The sequence below is a fragment of the Salvelinus alpinus genome, chromosome 34 (assembly GCF_045679555.1).
Source record: "Salvelinus alpinus chromosome 34, SLU_Salpinus.1, whole genome shotgun sequence".
Taxonomy (NCBI): Eukaryota; Metazoa; Chordata; class Actinopteri; order Salmoniformes; family Salmonidae; genus Salvelinus; species Salvelinus alpinus.
The window spans coordinates 25721151-25741405 of NC_092119.1; the positions used below are offsets into that span (position 1 = coordinate 25721151).

The following is a 20255-nucleotide window of genomic DNA, read 5'->3' on the forward strand; positions in this document are numbered from 1 at the left end:
GTACATGGATTGTGTCAGCCTGCTCCCCTACTCACCAGCTGTACAGTAAGGTCCCATCCAGCCCTCCAAACAGCCTCTGTTCCCAAACTGGTTACACACGTAGTGGCCATAGTCATCATTGCGTGGCCGGCACTGCTTGTTGCACTTGTTGCCATAGTAGTTCTCATCACAGCGCACGCGGATGTTATACTCAAAGTTGGCTGTAGGACCGTTGTGTTGGATAGTCTGCTTGTCATCTCCAGGGTTGATCATTCCTTTACAGACACTCCGCTCAATTAACAGATCCTCACCTGCATCAACAAACAAAAACCAAGACATTTCTTCATCATTATATAATGGACACTTGACAACATGCATACAACTAAATAGTCAAAGAGGTAGTTCAGGCTAGCTAGCCACTTATTCAATGTTAGAACCAGTATGCCCCAGTACAAGTTCTAGTAGTGTCTAGAAGCAGGAGAAAGTCATCTGAGAGAACACTGGTGTTTATTTGCTGCTGGAGATCAGAGAGGGCAACCCAAAGTCAAACACCACTCTGTTTCCAAGAGCATGAAAGAAAAAATAAGGAAAATAAACCAAACACAAATACAGGGTGTAGGGCCAGGTCTGCAGGAGTTTGATAACCAAATCCTATTTCAGTTTTCCTGATTTGTGAAATGCTTTTTGTGGCACTCCCTCCCTCTCTCCCCTTTCTCAGGAAATCCAGCTCTGACTCCTCCGGAGCCAGGGCGGAAATAATAAGAGACGGGAACAGACGAGGAAGAGCGACATAGGAAAGGGCCTTTAGCTTTTTCTCAAGGAACAGAAACACCATGACCCAACTGGCTTGGCTGCTGCAGCCACATACACAGCCCAGGACTGAGCACTGAGGGGCCAAACAACAGGCCCTCTCCCCTAGTTGGATGGTGGCCTGTTATTGGACAGGTAGCCAGGAGGAAATCTAGGCCTTTTCATTAGAAGGTTTCTGTATAACCTACCTTCAGTTGTCCAGGTATTACTATTTTATTATTTCTTAAAATGTCTATCCTGTTTACTGTACAGTCCAGTTTACTTCCAACTGTTACCCATTATAAAGGAGTTAAAAAACACAGAAAATGTTTTTACTTGCTGTCCTGATTTTCTCAATTTAACTGGGAGTTAATTTAAACTCAAGCACTCACTCTGCACATTTCCAGCAATTAGATATAAAAATACAGACCAATCATTGTCTCTCTCAGTGCTGAAGGAGACACTCAGAGAGAGGCTGCTGTTACTAGGCAGAGCAGGCGGAGGGGTGTGTGTGTGGTGACTAAGACACGGGCTTACACAAACAATGAGGAGGCTTCAACACCGAGCAGTTGACTAAGTCAAGAGCGACATCATTTTCTGTGCTTTCAAACAGCCACATCATTTAGTCGCGCGTGACTAGTGGCATTGTTGTCATAAGCCAATGTCGGTTGTCAGGCTGTTTTCAGCATGCTAAACTTGGATATGGACACAACATTAGTAGTCAAGTAACATTAGATCACTCATTAACTGATTTAAAAAATACTCCACAAGACAACATTTTCTAAACTTAATTTACCGGTACTCCTGATAGCAGCTCGGTGATCTCACAATTTCCTCTAAACCCTTCATATTCCTTTGATTTCTCCATCCCCTCTATCGTTCTCTGATTATAATGTTAAACTGTGTGTTACGAAACACTAACACTAATAACCATGCTACCACCTAAGAGAGACTATTTTTCTGAGCCCTATCCAACCCCATGTCCCCCACTGCCCTATCCAACCCCCTGCCCCCACTGCCCTATCCAACCCCATGTCCCCCACTGCCCTATCCAACCCCCTGCCCCCACTGCCCTATCCAACCCCATGTCCCCCACTGCCCTATCCAACCCCCTGCCCCCACTGCCCTATTCAACCCCATGTCCCCCACTGCCCTATCCAACCCCATGTCCCCCACTGCCCTATCCAACCCCATGTCCCCCACTGCCCTATCCAACCCCCTGCCCCCACTGCCCTATCCAACCCCATGTCCCCCACTGCCCTATCCAACCCACTGCCCCCACTGCCCTATCCAACCCCATGCCTCCCTGCCCTATACAACCCCCTGCCCCCACTGCCCTATCCAACCCCATGTACCCCCTGCCCAATCCAACCTACTGCACCCCATGCCCTATCTAACTCCATGCCCTCCTGCCCTATACAACCCCATGCCCCCCCTGCTCTATCCAACCCCCTGCCTCATCCAACCCCATGTCCCCCCTGCCCTATCCAACCCCCTGCCCCCACTGCCCTATCCAACCCCATGTCCCCCCTGCCCTATCCAACCCCCTGCCCCCACTGCCCTATCCAACCCCATGTCCCCCCTGCCCTATCCAACCCCATGTCCCCCCTGCCTCATCCAACCCCATGTCCCCCCTGCCTCATCCAACCCCATGTCCCCCCTGCCCTATCCAACCCCATGTCCCCCCTGCCTCATCCAACCCCATGTCCCCCCTGCCCTATTCAACCTACTGCCCCCCTGCCCTATCTAACTCCATGCCCCCCTGCCCTATCCAACCCCATGCCCCCTGCCCTATCCAACCCACTGCCATATCTAACCCACTGCCCAGTCCAACCCACTGCCATATCTAACCCACTGCCCAGTCCAACCCACTGTCCTATTCCACTGCCATGTCCAACCCCATCCAACCCATTGCTCAGGTCTACATATTAATAGAAGTTCCAATTTGGTGTGGCTAACTTTAGCTAGGTAGCTAACACAAACGTTAGCCAGGCTAGGAGTTAGGGTTAGGGTTAAGGTTAGGAGTTAGACAAAATTGTTAACTTTACGGTTAGGAGAAGGGCTAGCTAACATGCTAAGTAGTTACAAAGAAGCTAAAAGGTAGTAAGTAGTTGCAAAGTTGCTTATTAGCTTAAATGCTAAAGTTGTCTGTGAGGAGATTCGAACACGCAATCTTCGGTCACGTTATACGTCTACCCATCCATCCCGACCAACCACCCTACTTTCGTTTTTGCCTTAAGTAACTTTATCTTATGTAACCATAGCAAAAGTGACATATCATACAATTTGAGTGTCCCGGATTTACATGTACTATGTTACATCTAGTCTATGAGACCAGGCTGAAGCAGCAGTTCAGGCTGTCCTGTCAGAGTGTCCAGACTGCCTGTCAGAGTGTCCAGGCTGGGATATTGAAGTGACATGCAGTAGCACAGCAACTGCTGGGACAGTAATTAGCAGACAGACATCAGTGGAAAGAAAAAAGGGCTGTGGTCCATAATGAATGGCTTAACTAGGTGATGTGCTCACAGGCTTTATATAGAGACATGGACATGGGGCACAAACAGTCTCCCAGTGAGTCAGTCCCTCAGGCCAGCCGGGCGGGAACTAACCTCGCCATGCTAACTATCACACTGGCAATATGAACGGCCAGGCAGCTTGGTGCATAGGAATGTACAGCATCCCAAAGAATGACTGTGTAGATCAACAGGTTAAACATGTGTTATAAATCCTTGTAACTTTTAGAGGGACAGAGGTTTGGTACTGTCACTTACCACCACTAAAAGTTAGCCAAGTTGAAAGTGGAGGGGTTACAGCTGACATACTGACCTGAGATGGGGTCAAACACTGAGCCAGAGAGGTGAGCTATACAGTGGCAAGAAAAAGTATGTAAACCCTTTGGAATTACCTGGATATCTGCATAAATTGGTAATCAAATTTGATCTGATCTTCATCTAAGTCACAACAATAGACAAACACAGTGTGTTTCAATTAATAACACACACATTATTGCATTTTTCTTGTCTATATTGAATACATAATTTAAACATTCACAGTGTAGGCTGGAAAAAGTATGAGAACCCCTAGGCTAATGACTTCTCCAAAAGCTAATTGGAGTCTGGAGTTACCTAACCTGGTGTCCAATCAATGAGATGATATTTGAGATGTTGGTTAGAGCTGCCCTGCCCTATAAAAAACACAAAATTTGAGTTTTCTATTCACAAGAAGCATTGCCTGATGTGAACCATGCCTCGAACAAAAGAGATCTCAGAAGAATTGTTGACTTGCATAAAGCTGGAATGGGTTACAAAAGTATCTCTAAAATCCTTGATGTTCATCAGTCCACGGTAAGACCAATTGTCTATGAATGGAGAACGTTCAGCATTGTTGCTACTCTCCCTAGGAGTGGCTGTCCTGCAAAGATGACTACAAGAGCACAGCACAGAATCCTCAATGAGGTTAAGAAGAATCTTTGAGTGTCAGCTAAAGACTTACAGAAATCTCTGGAACATGCTAACATCTCTGTTGACGAGTCTACGATATGTAAAACAATAAACAAGAATGGTTTATTGGACTGGAGGACAGCACGGAAGAAGCCACTGCTGTCCCAAAAAAACATTGCTGCACGTCTGAAGTTCGCAAAAGAGCACCTGGATGTTCCACAGCGCTACTGGCAAAAATATTCTGTGGACAGATTAAACTACAGTTGAGTTGTTTGGAAGGAACACACAACACTATGTGTGGAGAAAACAAGGCACAGCACACCAACATCAAAACCTCATTCCAGCTGTAAAGTATGGTGGAGGAAGCATCATGGTTTGGGGCTGCTTTGCTGCCTCAGGGCCTGAACAGCTTGCTATCATCGACGGAAAAATGAATTCCCAAGTTTACCAAGACATTTTACAGGAGAATGTAAGGCTCTCTGTCCACCAATTGAAGCTCAACAGAAATTGGGTGATGCAACAGGACAACGACCGGAAACATAGAAGTAAATCAACAAAAGAATGGCTTCAACAGAAGAAAATACCCCTTCTTGATTGGCCCAGAGTCCTGACCTAAACCCGATTTGAGAAGCTGTGGCATGACCTTGAAAGCGGTTCACACCAGACATCCCAAGAATATTGCTGAACTGAAACAGTTTTGTAAAGAGGAATTGTCTAAAATTCCTCCTGACCGTTGTGCAGGTCTGATCCTCAACTACAGAAAACGTTTGGTTGAGGTTATTTCTGCAAAAGGAGGGTCAACCAGTTATTAAATCCAAGGGTTCACATACATTATCCACCCTGCACTGTGAATGTTTACATGGTGTGTTCAATAAAGACATGAAAGCGTAGAATTGTTTGTTATTCGTTTTAAGCCGACTGTGTTTGTCTATTGTTGTGACTTAGATGAAGATCAGATCAAATGTTATGACCAATTTATGCAGAAATCCAGGTAATTCCAAAGGGTTCACATACTTTTTCTTGCCACTGTAGTTGTTGTATGGGTCTGTTTGCTGTGGTTGGTATATGGCAGCTCAACTTGACAGTCCATTTCAATCATCTGGAGTCTGGGCTTTGTATTGGGGACTTTTCTTCCTCTTGTGCTGCTAAGAAGCTGCTTGTGTGAAGCTGCATTGTTCCTGGGAATAAATAGAGCTGACTCTCTAAGAGTTATGCAGCAGTGAAAACAGGACAGCTTGTTATAGAAGCTTGGATTGGTATGTATCGCCTGTTCACCGGAGAGAAAAACACAACAACCTTGTCAGGTTAGGTCAGCCATTGATCTCGCCTGAGGTTCAATGTTGCCCTAAATCTAACACACTTGACTTGAGTGACATAGATTACATTCCACATTCCACAATTAACTTTTCTTCCTCTGGGCAGAGCTTCCAAAACAAAGCCAAACAGGACTGAAATGAGAAAAGCAAGTAAAAACAGGATACAGCTGTGTTCCAAATAGCAGTGACTAGGCACCCCTCGTCCAAACTGGGCCTGACGCGGAAGGAGCTCCCTGTTCCCCCTTGAGACAATTAGTCACCTTTAATGAAGCTCTTCACACAGAGACACACATCTTCACAAGCCCCATCCCTGCAGTGACTAGGGCTGAGAATTGCCGCGGACCTCGCGATATTATCACGATACTTAGGTGCTGTACGATATGTATTGAGATTCTCACAATTCTTTTTGTATTGCTATTCAATACTGCGATTTTATTGCGATTTGATGTTCCAAACATGCTCACGATACGTTATGTCTGCTAAAGAGAGACTAGAAAAAGCATAAGAAAATTAGTTTGAATCAGTCATGGAAATAAAAGTGTTGAAAACATTTTGGCTCGCTATTTAAAAAGAAGATTGAGGCCAAGCTATAGGATGAAAAATACCAGAGTTTTGGCGCAGGTACAGCCGACTTGCTAACGCTACCTAGCAAATTTTTTCAAATCGATACTTGCGGTTAAAGTATCGTTATAATATTGTTGTGAGAGAGGAAAGGTCCTTAGTCTAAATTAGAGTACATCATCGCATAAATCACGCAGTTCTCCTTTTTGACATCACCTGTAACCTTGGTTCTGAGATGCTGCCATGGACCTCCCCATCTTTTTATGTCAAAGTAAATACCCCTGTCACTTCTAAATAAACACTAAACACATCCTTCAGCCCTCACCTAATGACTTATTTGATGGGAGACACTGAGGCCTGGCCGGCTCTCCTTTCATGTGGTAGTAAATACCTGGAAAGGTGAAGTGTACTGTACATACCACTGCTGCTGTGTGTACCATTGTCCCAGTCCCACGCTTCCACAATCAGAGTGTACGCCCGCTGGAAGAGAGACAGACGGGATCATTAGGGGGTTGTAGGAATTCATACTCCCCAGTCCCACACACTGACAGACAGACACACACACACACAGAATGTGGAATGCATTACACAAGGAACACATGATGATAACACACACACACACCAGAAAAGTCTGGTGGGAGGAGCTATAGGAGGATGGGCTCATTGCAAGGGCTGGAATAGAATCAATGGAATAGTACCAAACCTATCAAACCCATGGAAACAACGTGTTTGACTCCGTTCCATTTATTCCATTCCAGCCATTACAATGAGCCTGTCCTCCTATGGCTCTTCCCACCAGCCTCCTCTGACACACACACACACACACACACACACAGACACACTGTTTGTGAGTGAATGTGGATGCTACTGGTGAGAAATAGTTATTGGTTCCCACACTGCTGTCACTGATTAGCTGGATATAAGCCTGAGGGTAGTTAACAAGTGCAACTACTACTGTAGGGATAACAAATTAAAGTTGAACAACCGGCACTGAACACATTCTAATACAAAACAGGTGATTAAGCTGTTAGCTCAAGTCTCGCTGCTGTACTTACTGTACAGTGATATCATTTCCCTGAAGTGGCACACACATACTGAAACAATGCAAAATCTAACAGCAGCACCTCTTGACACTACAGGGGGTGCTGTTTCAACTTGGACATTTATCGTTCCCAAATTAAACTGCCTCGTACTCAATTCTTGCTCGTACAATATGCATATTATTATTACTATTGGATAGAAAACAATCTCTAGTTTCTAAAACCGTTTGAATTATGTCTGTGGGTGAACCAGAACTCTTTCTGCAGCGAAATCCATGACAGGAACTGCGAAGGTCTGAAAACGAGGCTCTGTTCTCAGATCAGTTTAAAGCTCTGTATGTATCCTATGGGTCGACATGAACTGCACCCGCCTTCCCCTGGATGTCAGTAACCAATGAGAAGTGGAATGGAGTGTCTACGTAGTTCTCAGAGCTTATAAAAGGCCAAGGAACGAAGTGCGCTCTCTTTTCGTCGTTCGTCATTGCGCAAAGCAAGACCTCAAGATGGCATTTTGAAACGCTCAGTTATCGGCCTTAGCTATATCCGTCTGTAATTTAATTCGATATAGGAGTTAGAAACATCATAACGAAGTTATTTTAAACCGAGTTATATCAGTTTATGCGAGTATATTGCTATTTTCGGAATTTCCTTAGTATTGCGTTTTGGGGATTTGGGAATGTTGTGGCCACATAGCTATTGTTAGCTGCTAATTCCAAAGTTGAAGACGACGTTTTACAACCAAGCAACGATTCTTTTGGACAAAGGACACCTTGCCCAAGATTCTGATGGAAGCTCGTCCAAAGTAAGAACTATTTATGATGTTATTCCGTATTTATGTGGAAAAATGTAAACGCATTTGTCCGCCGTTATTGCGGCACTAGTCTGGCTGTAACGCACACTGTATGTCTAGTAACGTTAATTTTAAAAATCTAACTCAGCGGTTGCATTAATAACTAATGCATCTTTCATTTGCTGTTCAACCTGTATTTTTTAGTCAATCTAATCGATAAATAATCGTAAACTTAGGTGCCTTTCCAAGATGGCGCCGGCCAGAATGCATGACCTGTTGCCACTCATCACATTGTATAACCACGATTTGTGCTGCTAAATATGCACATTTTCGAACAAAACCTATATGCATTGTGTAATATGATGTTACAGGACTGTCATCTGACGAAGTATATCAAGGTTAGTCAAAAATTATATATCTTTTGCTGTATTGTTACGATCGCTAACCTGTGCTGCTGGTAAATTGCTTGTGTTTCTGGCTATTGTGCTAAGCTAATATAATGCTATATTGTGTTTTCGCTGTAAAACACTTAAAAAATCTGACATATTGGCTGGATTCACAAGATGTTGGGCTTTCATTTGCTGTACGCTGTGTATTTTTCAGAAATGTTTTAAGATGAGTAATTAGGTATTTGACGTTGGTCTCTGTAATTATTCTGGCAGCTTCGGCACTATTTCAGATTGCAGCTGCAATGTAGAACTTTGATTTATACCTGAAATATGCAAATTTTTCTAAAAAAACATATGCTATACAATAAATATGTTATCAGACTGTCATCTTATGAAGTTGTTTCTTGGTTAGTGGCTATTTATATCTTTATTTTGTCGAATTAGTGATGGCTACTGATGGAGTAAAAAACTGGTGGAGTAAAAAAAGTGGTGTCTTTTGCTAACGTGGTTAGCTAATAGATTTACATATTGTGTCTTCCCTGTAAAACATTTAAAAAATACAGAAATGATGGCTGGATTCACAAGATGTGTATCTTTCATCTGGTGTCTTGGACTTGTGATTTAATGATATTTAGATGCTAGTATTTACTTGTGACGCTATGCTAGGCTATGCTAGTCAGCTTTTTTACTGTGGGGGGTGCTCCCGGATCCGGGTTTGGGAGGAATTAGAGGTTAAACTGAAACTCCTGGGGAGTTATTTGGGTACCAGTACACCAAAGCCAGAAAGGAGCTGGCTTTCTGTCAGGTGATTGTGGCCAGTAGAGCCCATTCCACCAGAAGAAGGTCGGAGAGGTAGATTACACGGTACTGGTCAGATTAGAGAGAAGGGGTGAAAAAGGAGCTAAACATTTCTGTAATTTGGATTCTTGGATGCTCAAAGCTGTTGGAGGAAACTGTATATTTCACAAATGACTTCTAATAATGCTAAACTGCTGAGTATATGGAAGGCAGAGAAGTCTCGTTCTTTGATCTCCCGTCCCCCAGTAGTGACTTATACCACAGTCCCCCTTTATCACTTCCAGTCTCTTTAAACACACCCTGTATGTCACTGAAGTCTGCATTAATCTAACTAGTATGGCCTCTCTCCAGATTGATCCAAAAACACATGCCACTAACTCTGGCCCTTTCCGAATGCAAATAATGAACTCTTTAAAGGTCCAAGGACATACAGACGGCTTTATCTTCACCTTCCCCCAAAAGTAAACCTTCCATTGCATCATCAGCTGTCCCAGTAATGGGCCCTCAGTCAGTCCCCCAGGAGACAGATAGGAGGAGGAGACACATTCTGACCACAGACGTCTCTTTTACACTGCCACAGATAACTCAAAGGTCCAGACCTGAGCCACCTAAACCAGTTCATCACCACAGTGTGTGATGTAATACTCCATCTACTTTTATCACATCTACAATACATATTTTTACATCACACAGTGAGCATTCTTCATGAAAAGCTCAGTGGAGGGCATGGCACATTGAGAGGCGCCCTCCCTCCCCCTCTGCTGTCCTCCCGTGTCTCCCCACTACTACTGGCCTTTGAGTGACAAATCAGACTACTGCCTCCCATTCTCCTTCCTGCCCTGTCAGTCAAATATGACTGGCTATGATTTATGAGGCTGGGGAACCCAAGGCGTCATCTATGATATGGAGTGATAATAACAGTGTGATATCTTATTCAATCTTCCTTAAATCTTAAATGTCTCAATGACTGACTTCCAATCAGCCAATAGTCTCTCTGGACTCTGACTCACTGGTGGGCTTCCTGTGTGTATGTGTCATTGAGGAGAGTCTGGAGGCTGGGAGAGGCTGGAGCAAAGTGTGCGGCTGTGGTGTGCATGTCTGACTGTAGTGTAACCTGATGGACCAGGCCAGGGCAGCAGTCACAGTAGTCGTCACTTGACACCTTCCAGACCATTTTACATGAGTCAGAGGGATTTGCGTTTTCATTAGCTGGAGAAAAATGAGCCCACTCCTCACTGTCTTCACCTGTTCAATTAATAAATTACTGTACCCCTTCCATTGCCTGTGTCCCAACTCACTACAGATACAGTAGTACTGCTTTAACTAGGGGTCTTCTACATTAAAATCAAGAAGATGACTCAACTCAGCATTATCTTTTAAATGCCCGATGCAGTCAAAAATGTGATTTGTACACTGATGGTACAAAATATTAAGAACACCTTCCTAATATTGAATTGCACCCCCTTTTGCCCTCAGAACAGCTTAAATTGGTTGGGGCATGGACTACAAGGTGTCGAAAGCATTCCACAGGGATGCTGGCCTATGTTGACTCCAATGCTTCCCACAATTGTGTGAAGTTGGTTGGATGTCCTTTGGTTGGTGGACCATTCTTGATACACACAGGAAAATGTTGAGCGTGAAAAACCCAGCAGTGTTACAGTTCTTGACACACTCAAACCAGTGCACCTGGCACCTACTACCATACCCCGTTCAAAGGCACCTAAATATTTTGTCTTGCCCATCCACCTTCTGAATGTACATATACATAATCCATGTTTCAATTGTCTCAAGGCTTAAAAATCATTCTTTAACCTGTCTCCTCCAATTCATCTACACTGATTGAAGTCGATTTAACAGATGACATCAATAAGGGATCATAGCTTTCAACTGGATTCACCTGGTCAGTCTATGTCATGGAATTATTTTTTTTATTTTTATTTTTTTTAACTAGGCAAGTCAGTTAAGAACAAATTCTTATTTACAATGACGGCCTACACCGGCCAAACGCGGACGACGCTGTGCCAATTGAGCGCCGACCTATGGGACTCCCAATCACGGCCAGTTGTGATACAGCCTGATACAGGAAAGAGCAGTTGTTCCTAATGGTTTGTAAACTCAGTGTATATTTTCACACTATGAGGTTGGAATAAAACTGTGAAGTTGGGAAAATGATGATAATGCCCTTTAAGCTTAAGAGCTGTTTTAAAAGACCGCCTGAAATTTCTGCCTGTTAAGGTGGGATGGAGTTTTGGCCTTAAATTAGTTAATAGACCAATAAGAAAGGGTTCCAAACCTTTCTGAAAACAACAGGAAATGTTCAGTTTTCCCCTCCACACTCAGACCACTTCCAAATAGTCCTGGCAAAAGTACTGCTTGAGAAACTGCGCTTTGTTTATTTTTTACCCTTTTAATTGAAAACAATCACAGTAAGGTACTTAATTGTTTCTCATAAATTATTTGATATTGAGATAAAAACCGCTGCATTGGACCTTTAACACTAATAGCAATAGGGTCTCACAGAAAGTATGCCTGACATCATTCTAACACCCAATTAACAACTTTAGTAAAATTGAGATGAGAGGGGGAAAAACAGCAACACCTGTCATCTCACACCTGTTAGGATATTGAAATGAATAAAACATGTGGGTCCCAGTAGGGTACAGTGAGGCTGGCTAATTTAGCACGTTATTAGCACGTTACAGAAAAGCCCCACTCTAAACAAGGCATCTCCTACACAGGATCCTCATTCTACAAATCAAATCAAAACAAATCAAATAAAAAATATGCTAAATGACCCAGTATATTTTTATTAGCCAAGCTGTTGAAACTCTATTTCTCAAGGTTTCCTTCAGTCACATAAATTAGCTTTCCACATGGTACAGTAGGTGTTGCGTCATCTTTTCCAATTTAGTAACAAGAAAAAATATATGTTTTTTTATCCTCAAGTGGTTAACACTTTTCATGATTAACATCTCAGAATATTCTGACACCAAGATTACACGCAATGACAACTTTTGGAGAATGGCAGCATGCGCAAATTCTACATATATGCACCAAGTAGTGAGTGCCCTTGATGATATCCTGATAAAGACAGCCTGACACACCCTCTGCCATCCCTCTCTATAGAGCAGCATTGTCTTTAGTTTTCCCAGGACATCAATGCAGCCATAAATCAGCCTCCTCTGCAAACAGCCCATCACTTCAGACAGTTAACCCTACACCATCTTCTTTCTCCATCCCTCTACTTGTTTTTATAACACCATAAATGCATATAAAAACGTAGGTATAAACTCATTGTTTGGCCTGAAAGGCTCAGTGACAAAAGGGAAACCTCCTGTTCTCCAAGGGCTTGGAAAACTGATAACCCAGGTTGGGAAAACCCCAATCACTCAGCACAGCAGAGCAAACTCAGCTGGGTTTAAGACCCCAATCACATTGGAATCACTATCAAACCATGTATTCTTGCACATGTATTAATGTGCACCCACTGGACTGGCAAACTGTGAGGCTCTCAAGCAATTTAAAAAATATATATATTTCACTTTATTTAACCAGGTAGGCCAGTTGAGAACAAGTTCTCATTTACAACTGCGACCTGCCCAAAATAAAGTAAAGAAGTGCGACAAAAACAACAACACAGAGTTACACATAATAAACAAACGTACAGTCAATAACACAAGAGAAAATATGTAGAAAATAAGCACACACACACACAAACGGCCTGATAACTGCTGGATGATAAATTGGAGTTAAATCCTGACTTTACATAGGTTCCCTGCAACAACAAGGATTGAGTAACTAGGCTACCAACAATTGAGAAACCCTGATGTGGATGAACCCTCACCCCCTTCACCCCGGGGGAGAGAGCAGTGTTACAACAGCACTCCTGAGTTCCTGTGACACACAGACAAGCTCACTGAACCACTCAACTGGGTCATTCCACCAATTCGATGCCTTTTGAGAAGTGGAAATTGGTAAAGTTTTTACATTCTGTCATAAAGAGCACATGTTCAACTTCATAAAAAAAACATGTTTTCCCATTTCATAAAGAAATTTACATACAAAGTAGTAAGTGCCTATCAAGTGCCAAATCAAGTAGCATAATTGACCATTTCATCGTAAATCAGCCATAAATCCCCTTGTGACAGGAGGAATGGAAGCTTGTTGTGTGCAACAGGGAGTGAAATTGTTCAAACATTTCTCTCCTGTCTGTCTAGGGTAAGAGGGTTGACGTGTTATGCTTGACCCACTCAGTTTTCCACCACAAAACACCAGAAAATGGCCAAAAAGAGTAGAACCAGCTCACTTGCTTTAACACTATGATTTGACTATTAGATGTTCAATGTTTCTTTTGTAAAGAAAATACTTAAAAATGAATAGTTTCACCATATTAAAACGAGAATTCAGTTCACGTAACAGGGTTGACCTTAAAATGAGGGACAGATATAAATTGATAACTGATCAAATTAAATAAATAATAATCTTTAGAAACAACTTTATCAAAGCAACAAAATAACCAGGGCTTTACAATGATGGTGAACCTTGGAGAAATGTTGGGGTTAAGTGGGTTAAAATCTTCCTAGAGGTGACCCAGGGTTGACAAAGGGATAAGTCAAAATGCTGAATTTCAGCACTTTAGCAAGTCTTTAATCCCATGACAAATCTGATTTATTGAATTCTCCATATGGTCTAAATTAAAGGGCACTTCATTTAATATGACAGGCTTTTAAAATGCAATTTGTGCACAATTTGTACTTAAAATATCAAAGGGATGCAAAAGGTACTCATTTCCTGTAAAGACCCCACTACAGTCAATTATGACCTAACCATTTCACAATCAAAAATACAACCTGATGAGAAATTATCATAATATTTCACCACCAAAATATAAGACAGACATGCATACAAAATGCCAATACAATGCTGTTACAGTGGGCATCTGCTGAGGTATTGGGATAGAGAGATGTGGTGTATAAAGGGAGGTCTCAGTTAATGATATACATAAAGTCTACGATTTAATTAGCCCTGAACACAAAGCAGCAGAGGGAGGAAGGGAGGCTTTGCTGTAGTCCTCCTGGCCTGGTGGGCTGGCTGGCTGGCTGGCTCCAGCAGAGCTCCACCAGCCATGTGAACAGGTACTGAGGGCAAGTGGAAATGAAACTTACTGGCTGTGTAATAACATGCTTTAATCACAGCTGCACTGAGCTCAGCAGCACCTGGCTGCAATACATGCATTTCATTAGCATTTATCACACACATGCACACGCAAATGGGTGCAGAAGTGCATACACACAAACACACGGAAGGGGAAGCAAGCACACACACCCAAGCACACATACAAGCACGCACACACACACAAAAACAGGCACGCATGCACACACATCCACAGAATAAAACACACAAACAAATAAGAAATTCATCAATCTGCTATCCCTAATCCCAACCTCATGAGAGTGTATCCAAAACATTAAACATGCAGCCAGTAATCAGACATTTTACACGGCTGGGCTAAAGGAAAAATCAGGTAATCTAAAGTGGAACCAGAGGAATTCACTCGAGTCGGGTCATGGCAGCAGCAGAAAGATGAGGAGGCCTTTCCTGACCACAATTAAAGGAGCACAGGGCTTTAAACAACACTATCCCTCACCTTTCCTTACCTCACACACACTCACGTAATGTAGCCCTGCCTCTCCCATCTAGAGAAGCGCTACCAATGCTTTTAGGCTTATTAAAGTGACCTCGAGACAGAGAGGAGGGGTAGGAGGCAGGGACAGAGGATGAGATGTTGTGAAGCACGTCAACCCAACAACAACACCCCAATACTGTATGGCCTCTGACTGACATCAGCCCTCTGACGAGATTCTCTTCAGCCACCATGGTCATTCAAACTAAACCCTATCACAAGAAGTGACTTTGTTGACAGTGCTGGTATCGTATAACCGGTTAACCGACGGTTGTGGATAAAGATCATCGAGAAAATACAAAATGAAATAATAATAATTTAGGGGGTGGAACGAACCGCTGACTGAATACAGGACGGCCAGGCATTCGTGCGGTTGAGATTGTTTGTGCGGTAACATGGACTTTTAACAACGGGATGAAACTTTGTTGCTCCTTGCTGAAACAAGCAAGGTGTTGTAGCCTACCAGTCTTCGGTTGACTAGGCAACGCCCCCCACAAAGCAGCAGCTGTATTTTTGGTAATGTTAGTTGAATCAATAAGTCACATCACATATTGATGGCTACACTTCCTGATTTTACTGCCTGCTTTTACTTCCTGCTTTGCTCCTATAGGTACACTCGCAATGGCTACCAGTACACCCATTATGCCATCATTTACTTGAATGGGGACGCCCTTTCTATTCATTCTATTTCTATGGCAGCATATGCAGGCTGGCCAATTACCCTCTTCCAAAATTCCATGACAGTCAAAGCCCTACTTGTTGATTCCACTTGAAATGTACTTAGAAAATGAGACATTTTATCCAAATAGTATACAACTAAGCATCAGGATCAGTACTAACAGACCAGAGACGTTATGCTTATGCACCGCTGTATCATCATCCTTGCCAAACTAGGGTATCTCACTTTGAGTTCAGTGATATTTTCCATTATCAGTGTCATGTTATTACGCATGAGTTATGCACCCCTTTACAACATGATAGTTAACCAGACAGAAAGGAAAAGGACATCCTTGGTCCAAGACGAAGTTCTACCTCATGTAGTGCCCAAGCACAGCCTGGTTAAAGCTGACAGAGTCACACAGGGAAAGGAAAAATATGGCCAGGGTTAGAGGGGCATGAAAACAACCACAAAAATGGAGAGTAACAGCCCCTCATCCATATGATTTACTCTCATGGGGGGATGGAAGGACAGACTGCCTCTAAATATACCACGAATAAGAGAATAAGGAGGAGCAGGGAGCAAATTAAATTGATGTTTTTCTTGTGGAGTCAAACACGAAGTCTTAAGTGACTGAGCCGGATCCTAAAAATATCTCTCCCTCATGAGTCGTGACTGAATTCTCACAGAGGAAAGAGAAGAGGCAGCCTTTCTCTCTTTACCGGCATCCCTCCCCCTCCATTTCATGAGAAAGATTTCACTAAAAACACACACAGGGTGAGAGGTTAACCATGAGGAAATTATCGAGTGGCAGAAAAAAGGCATTTTTCTCTTTAATTCATGTCAGGAGCTAGTGGCCCAGACATTCTGACCATACTGTCATAGGCTACAAGGCATGCCTTGATAATATGAACTCTATTAGGGTTATCAGTCAACAACATACCAGTATGCTGTATATGTTGTTTACTACAGAGGTCTGTAATTTTCTTTGAAAGCAAACTGGGTAGCTTTTCTTTTTCATGTAAAAATACATGTCGAAAGAGGGGGTATACTAAGACTATTAGGGGTCTCCTAGCAACTGACAGCAAGCCTCAAATCAAATTTAAACTGCAGCTGTCATGTAGTGTTAGGAGTGTGAGGTTGCTGGCCAGCTTAGCACACCCTGATGGTTTCAGGCCCAACACTAAAAGTACACAACACTAGACATGCTGCTACACTAAACCAACAGTTACAGTTATTAATGGGAGAAAACATTATTTACCATCTTCTGGACTTTAAAAAACAATTTCGAGATCAATGTTTGGACATTGAAAAGCACATCCACTAATATGCCTTTGACTGGCCCATCACAACATTGGAAAACGTGAAAGGGTTATCCTGGCACTACAATCCTCTCTTTTGTCCTGTCTACATTGAGGATAATACTGACCCGAATCAGTGAACCTGAGAGGCCAGAGGTAAAGGCATCCCCTAGCACAGATCTATAGGGATCTTCTAGGATCTTCACTTGTTCGAGTATAGTGGTGACACCGATATCCACTCCCTATGTCACACACAACTTAGTGGTAACCGTATCTGCCCAGGGCCCAAGTTACTACTTCCATCTTTCCCTCCCCTGACAGCTGACCACAAGGACTGATGAATGGATAGGTCACACAGCCAACCAACCACACAACAATCCTCACATTTCTAGTCCAAAACGTGCAGAGGGATGTTGTTCATGGGGAGAGGTATTTGTTCAATATCCCTCTTGATGACTTGAGAGCTTCCATGTCTATGTGCTGGACTGTAGGCCTATCTTTGTTTGGTAGAAGCAGCCAAATATAGGATTTGCAGATTAGTACTATGTTACTATGATGATGCACAAATGAATGATTGCAACCACCATGTGCACAATTGTACTTTGTCAGCAATTTCGATTTTCAGACCTTAGGAGAAAGGCACAGTAGCCAGTAATTTATGGAATCAAAGCAAAAGCAAATGTAATACGTGTAATTTGAAAAGTTAGAGTAAAAGTGTATGTGTTCTTGACATTTGTGCTGTGTGAAATAGGCACACAAAAAATAGTTTTTGTGGAATGCACTAAGCCAGATACCATGTATACCATGAGAAAACGTTTTATACGTTATTATTTACAGACAAGTCTCATAAACTGAGGTGTTCTCCAAAGTTGCCAAGTGGCCACTGGCAATGAAGATGGCACACTCACAACCTCATCCGGTTTGGACTTGACTAGTAACTATATTTGACTATTAATGGGTAAATGAATAAAAGCAGGACATATGCAGTGGATCAACAGATGTAATAATGACGTATCGTCAACTTACCGGCCAAGCGAACTGGAATGGGATGACAATCTTTCCACCATCGTTGTTTCGGTTTTGGTTGTTTTTGGTGCTCTTAAATTGAAAAGTATTCCCACCGATAACGTTAGTAGATCCAGTTCCATAGATGCACAAGCCTGTGGTCGTGACCTCCGTTTGGTATTCCTTTAGACACACTCTGAAGTACGTATCACACTCATCCCTGCTACAGTTGAGATCCTGCGCGTTCCTTTCTCCGTCGCAGCAGTCCCCGTCCGACAACTGACCGTTAGCGTTCTGTACAGCAATCAACTGCAGCTCAAAATAGCCCGAAGATTGGGACACCTATGAATAACATTTTAATATAAAATAAATACATGAAGCGCGTACCATTTTTAAGTAGGCTACAGAAGGTTATGCATGTTGCACACCTGAACTTTTATTTTTTTCAAAATGTTTAGATGTTTCAGTCTGAATGCTTTTCTACACATCATTTTATGTGATGTTAGTGGTGTTAGACCTACTTGCACATTATATTTATAGTAATGGAAGAGGTTTTGGGCAATTGTTTGTTTTTCATTTATAATTATTTGATATGATTAATGCTGCTTTAAACAACAAATGTATGTTTTTTAAACATCCGATTTTTACCCACGGAAATAGATACCTAGATTAGCCTATAACACAGGCATGTAAGAACACACTGTCTATACATTGCGCTGATTGCCTTGATCCAGGACAAGAAGAATGCAAAACGAATTCATCCATAGGGAAGCTCCAAAGTAGAATTCCAAGATCACATGATTTAACTACGTAATATCATTAGAAATGGAATTCTAAAAATTAAATTCACAAACTGAATGAGACATCGTTGTGTACATGATACACTCGCGCAACTGCGGATCAATTCGTTTGATCTGTCAATATAAAAATAAAAAAGTTCTCACCTCAGTCCACACCATCAGGAGAAGACACACTATTGAGAGACACTTCGAAATCCCCATACAATTCCACATGTCTCCGTTAGATTAGTGTATGCTACCATTAGGAAAATGTATTTATTTCTAAGAATTTGCCGTTGATCGGTGATTGTATCATCTTCTCCTGGCATGCACAATGAGAAAGCGTGATCTATCCCCCCTACTATCCCTCCGAATGAAGCAGAAACATAAGATGCGTACTACTAAGGACACCCGAGGCAGCGCAATGCTGGTCCAGGCCAGAAACACGGTCGAATCACTCAACAGCAAGGCAAGCAATCGGTTTCACTCATGGTTTTACTGTTGAAGACAAGCCCGGGTATGGCTCTTTGATTGACAGCTAAACAAACCATTTGCAAACTCTTGGCTCAAACAGTTGAGGAACCGCCACGAGCCAACCATGAAGGCGGGGGGCGGAGTGCCATGCTAATTACGCCTGAGTTTGGTACATTTATGATCAGAAAACATAGTTTGTGGAAACATATATTTGTATGTTTTTCCTTTTCAAGATCAGTCCACAGTTTTTATACCTGACCATTTCTTACAAACAATGCTTGCTTATGTTACTACAGAATAAAGGTTGAAGTTACGGTGCAATGGATGATTGTTGCAGAAATAGCCTGGCATGATATGTGGCTTGAATCAATTGTCAGTATTTACAATTACAAGACATTGCTGTCCAAAGTATATGGAGAGTGGTCCAAGATACAGGTACAGGACACCTGAGAAGGCATCTTCTCTTACATGTAAGTAGAGAAACACATATCTATCAGCCCCCTCTACTGTTAATGTTGCAGGACCACTGGGATTAGCTCTATATCCACAATTAATTCATATTCTTTATTATGTCTTATTAGGAGGACACACTAAGTAGCCTGAATATAAGTCAAGAGTAAGACCATACACACACTTGGGACTCAGAAGACACTTATAGTATTGTTGTACAATTAATGACAAATCCTGTACACACTTGAAAATAGAGACTGGATATAACAACCCACCAAAAATATTACTCATTCAAATTTCCATTAGGTACCCATGAACTCTATTGTGTGCCTTAGGTACATTTCTCAGTTATTGTTCAAGCTTGCCAAAGAATAGCCAGGAAGAGCATTTTTGACCCCCGTTCACACATACTCTGCATGCATTCTTGATGTGCAATGACTTGAATAAAAGGCAACAAAGATTATTTAGCTTTCTCCCCTTTCAAATCAAATTAAATCACATTTTATTTGTCACATGCACCAAATACAACAGGTGTAGACCTTACTGTGAAATGCTTACTTCCAAGCCCTTAACCAACAATGCATTTTTAAGAAACTAAGAGTTAAGAAAATATTTACTAAATAAACTAAAGTTAAAAAATAACACAATAAAATAACAATAACGAGGCTACATGCAGGGAGTACCGGTACTGTGTCAATGTGCGGGGGTAAAGGTTAGTCGAGGTAATTAAGGTGATATGCACATTTACAGTAGGTAGGGGTAGTGACTATACATAGATAATAAACAGTGAGTAGCAGCAATGT

General features: G+C 42.3%; 1 protein-coding gene across 2 annotated transcripts in view; it reads right to left on the reverse strand.

Moving 5' to 3' along the window:
* The window catches only part of LOC139563413 (protein jagged-2-like), a 38365-nt gene extending 19353 nt beyond the window's left edge, over positions 1-19012 (reverse strand). For both annotated transcript variants that reach the window (XM_071382062.1, XM_071382061.1), the window contains exons 1-4: positions 18694-19012; positions 17771-18091; positions 6505-6565; positions 36-290 (exon numbers count right to left, since the gene is read on the reverse strand). In XM_071382062.1, the coding sequence (XP_071238163.1) occupies positions 36-290; positions 6505-6565; positions 17771-18091; positions 18694-18762 (706 nt within the window). In that variant the 5' untranslated portion in view covers positions 18763-19012. The remainder of the gene's footprint in view (positions 1-35; positions 291-6504; positions 6566-17770; positions 18092-18693) is intronic.
* Positions 19013-20255: the final 1243 nt, after the last annotated feature.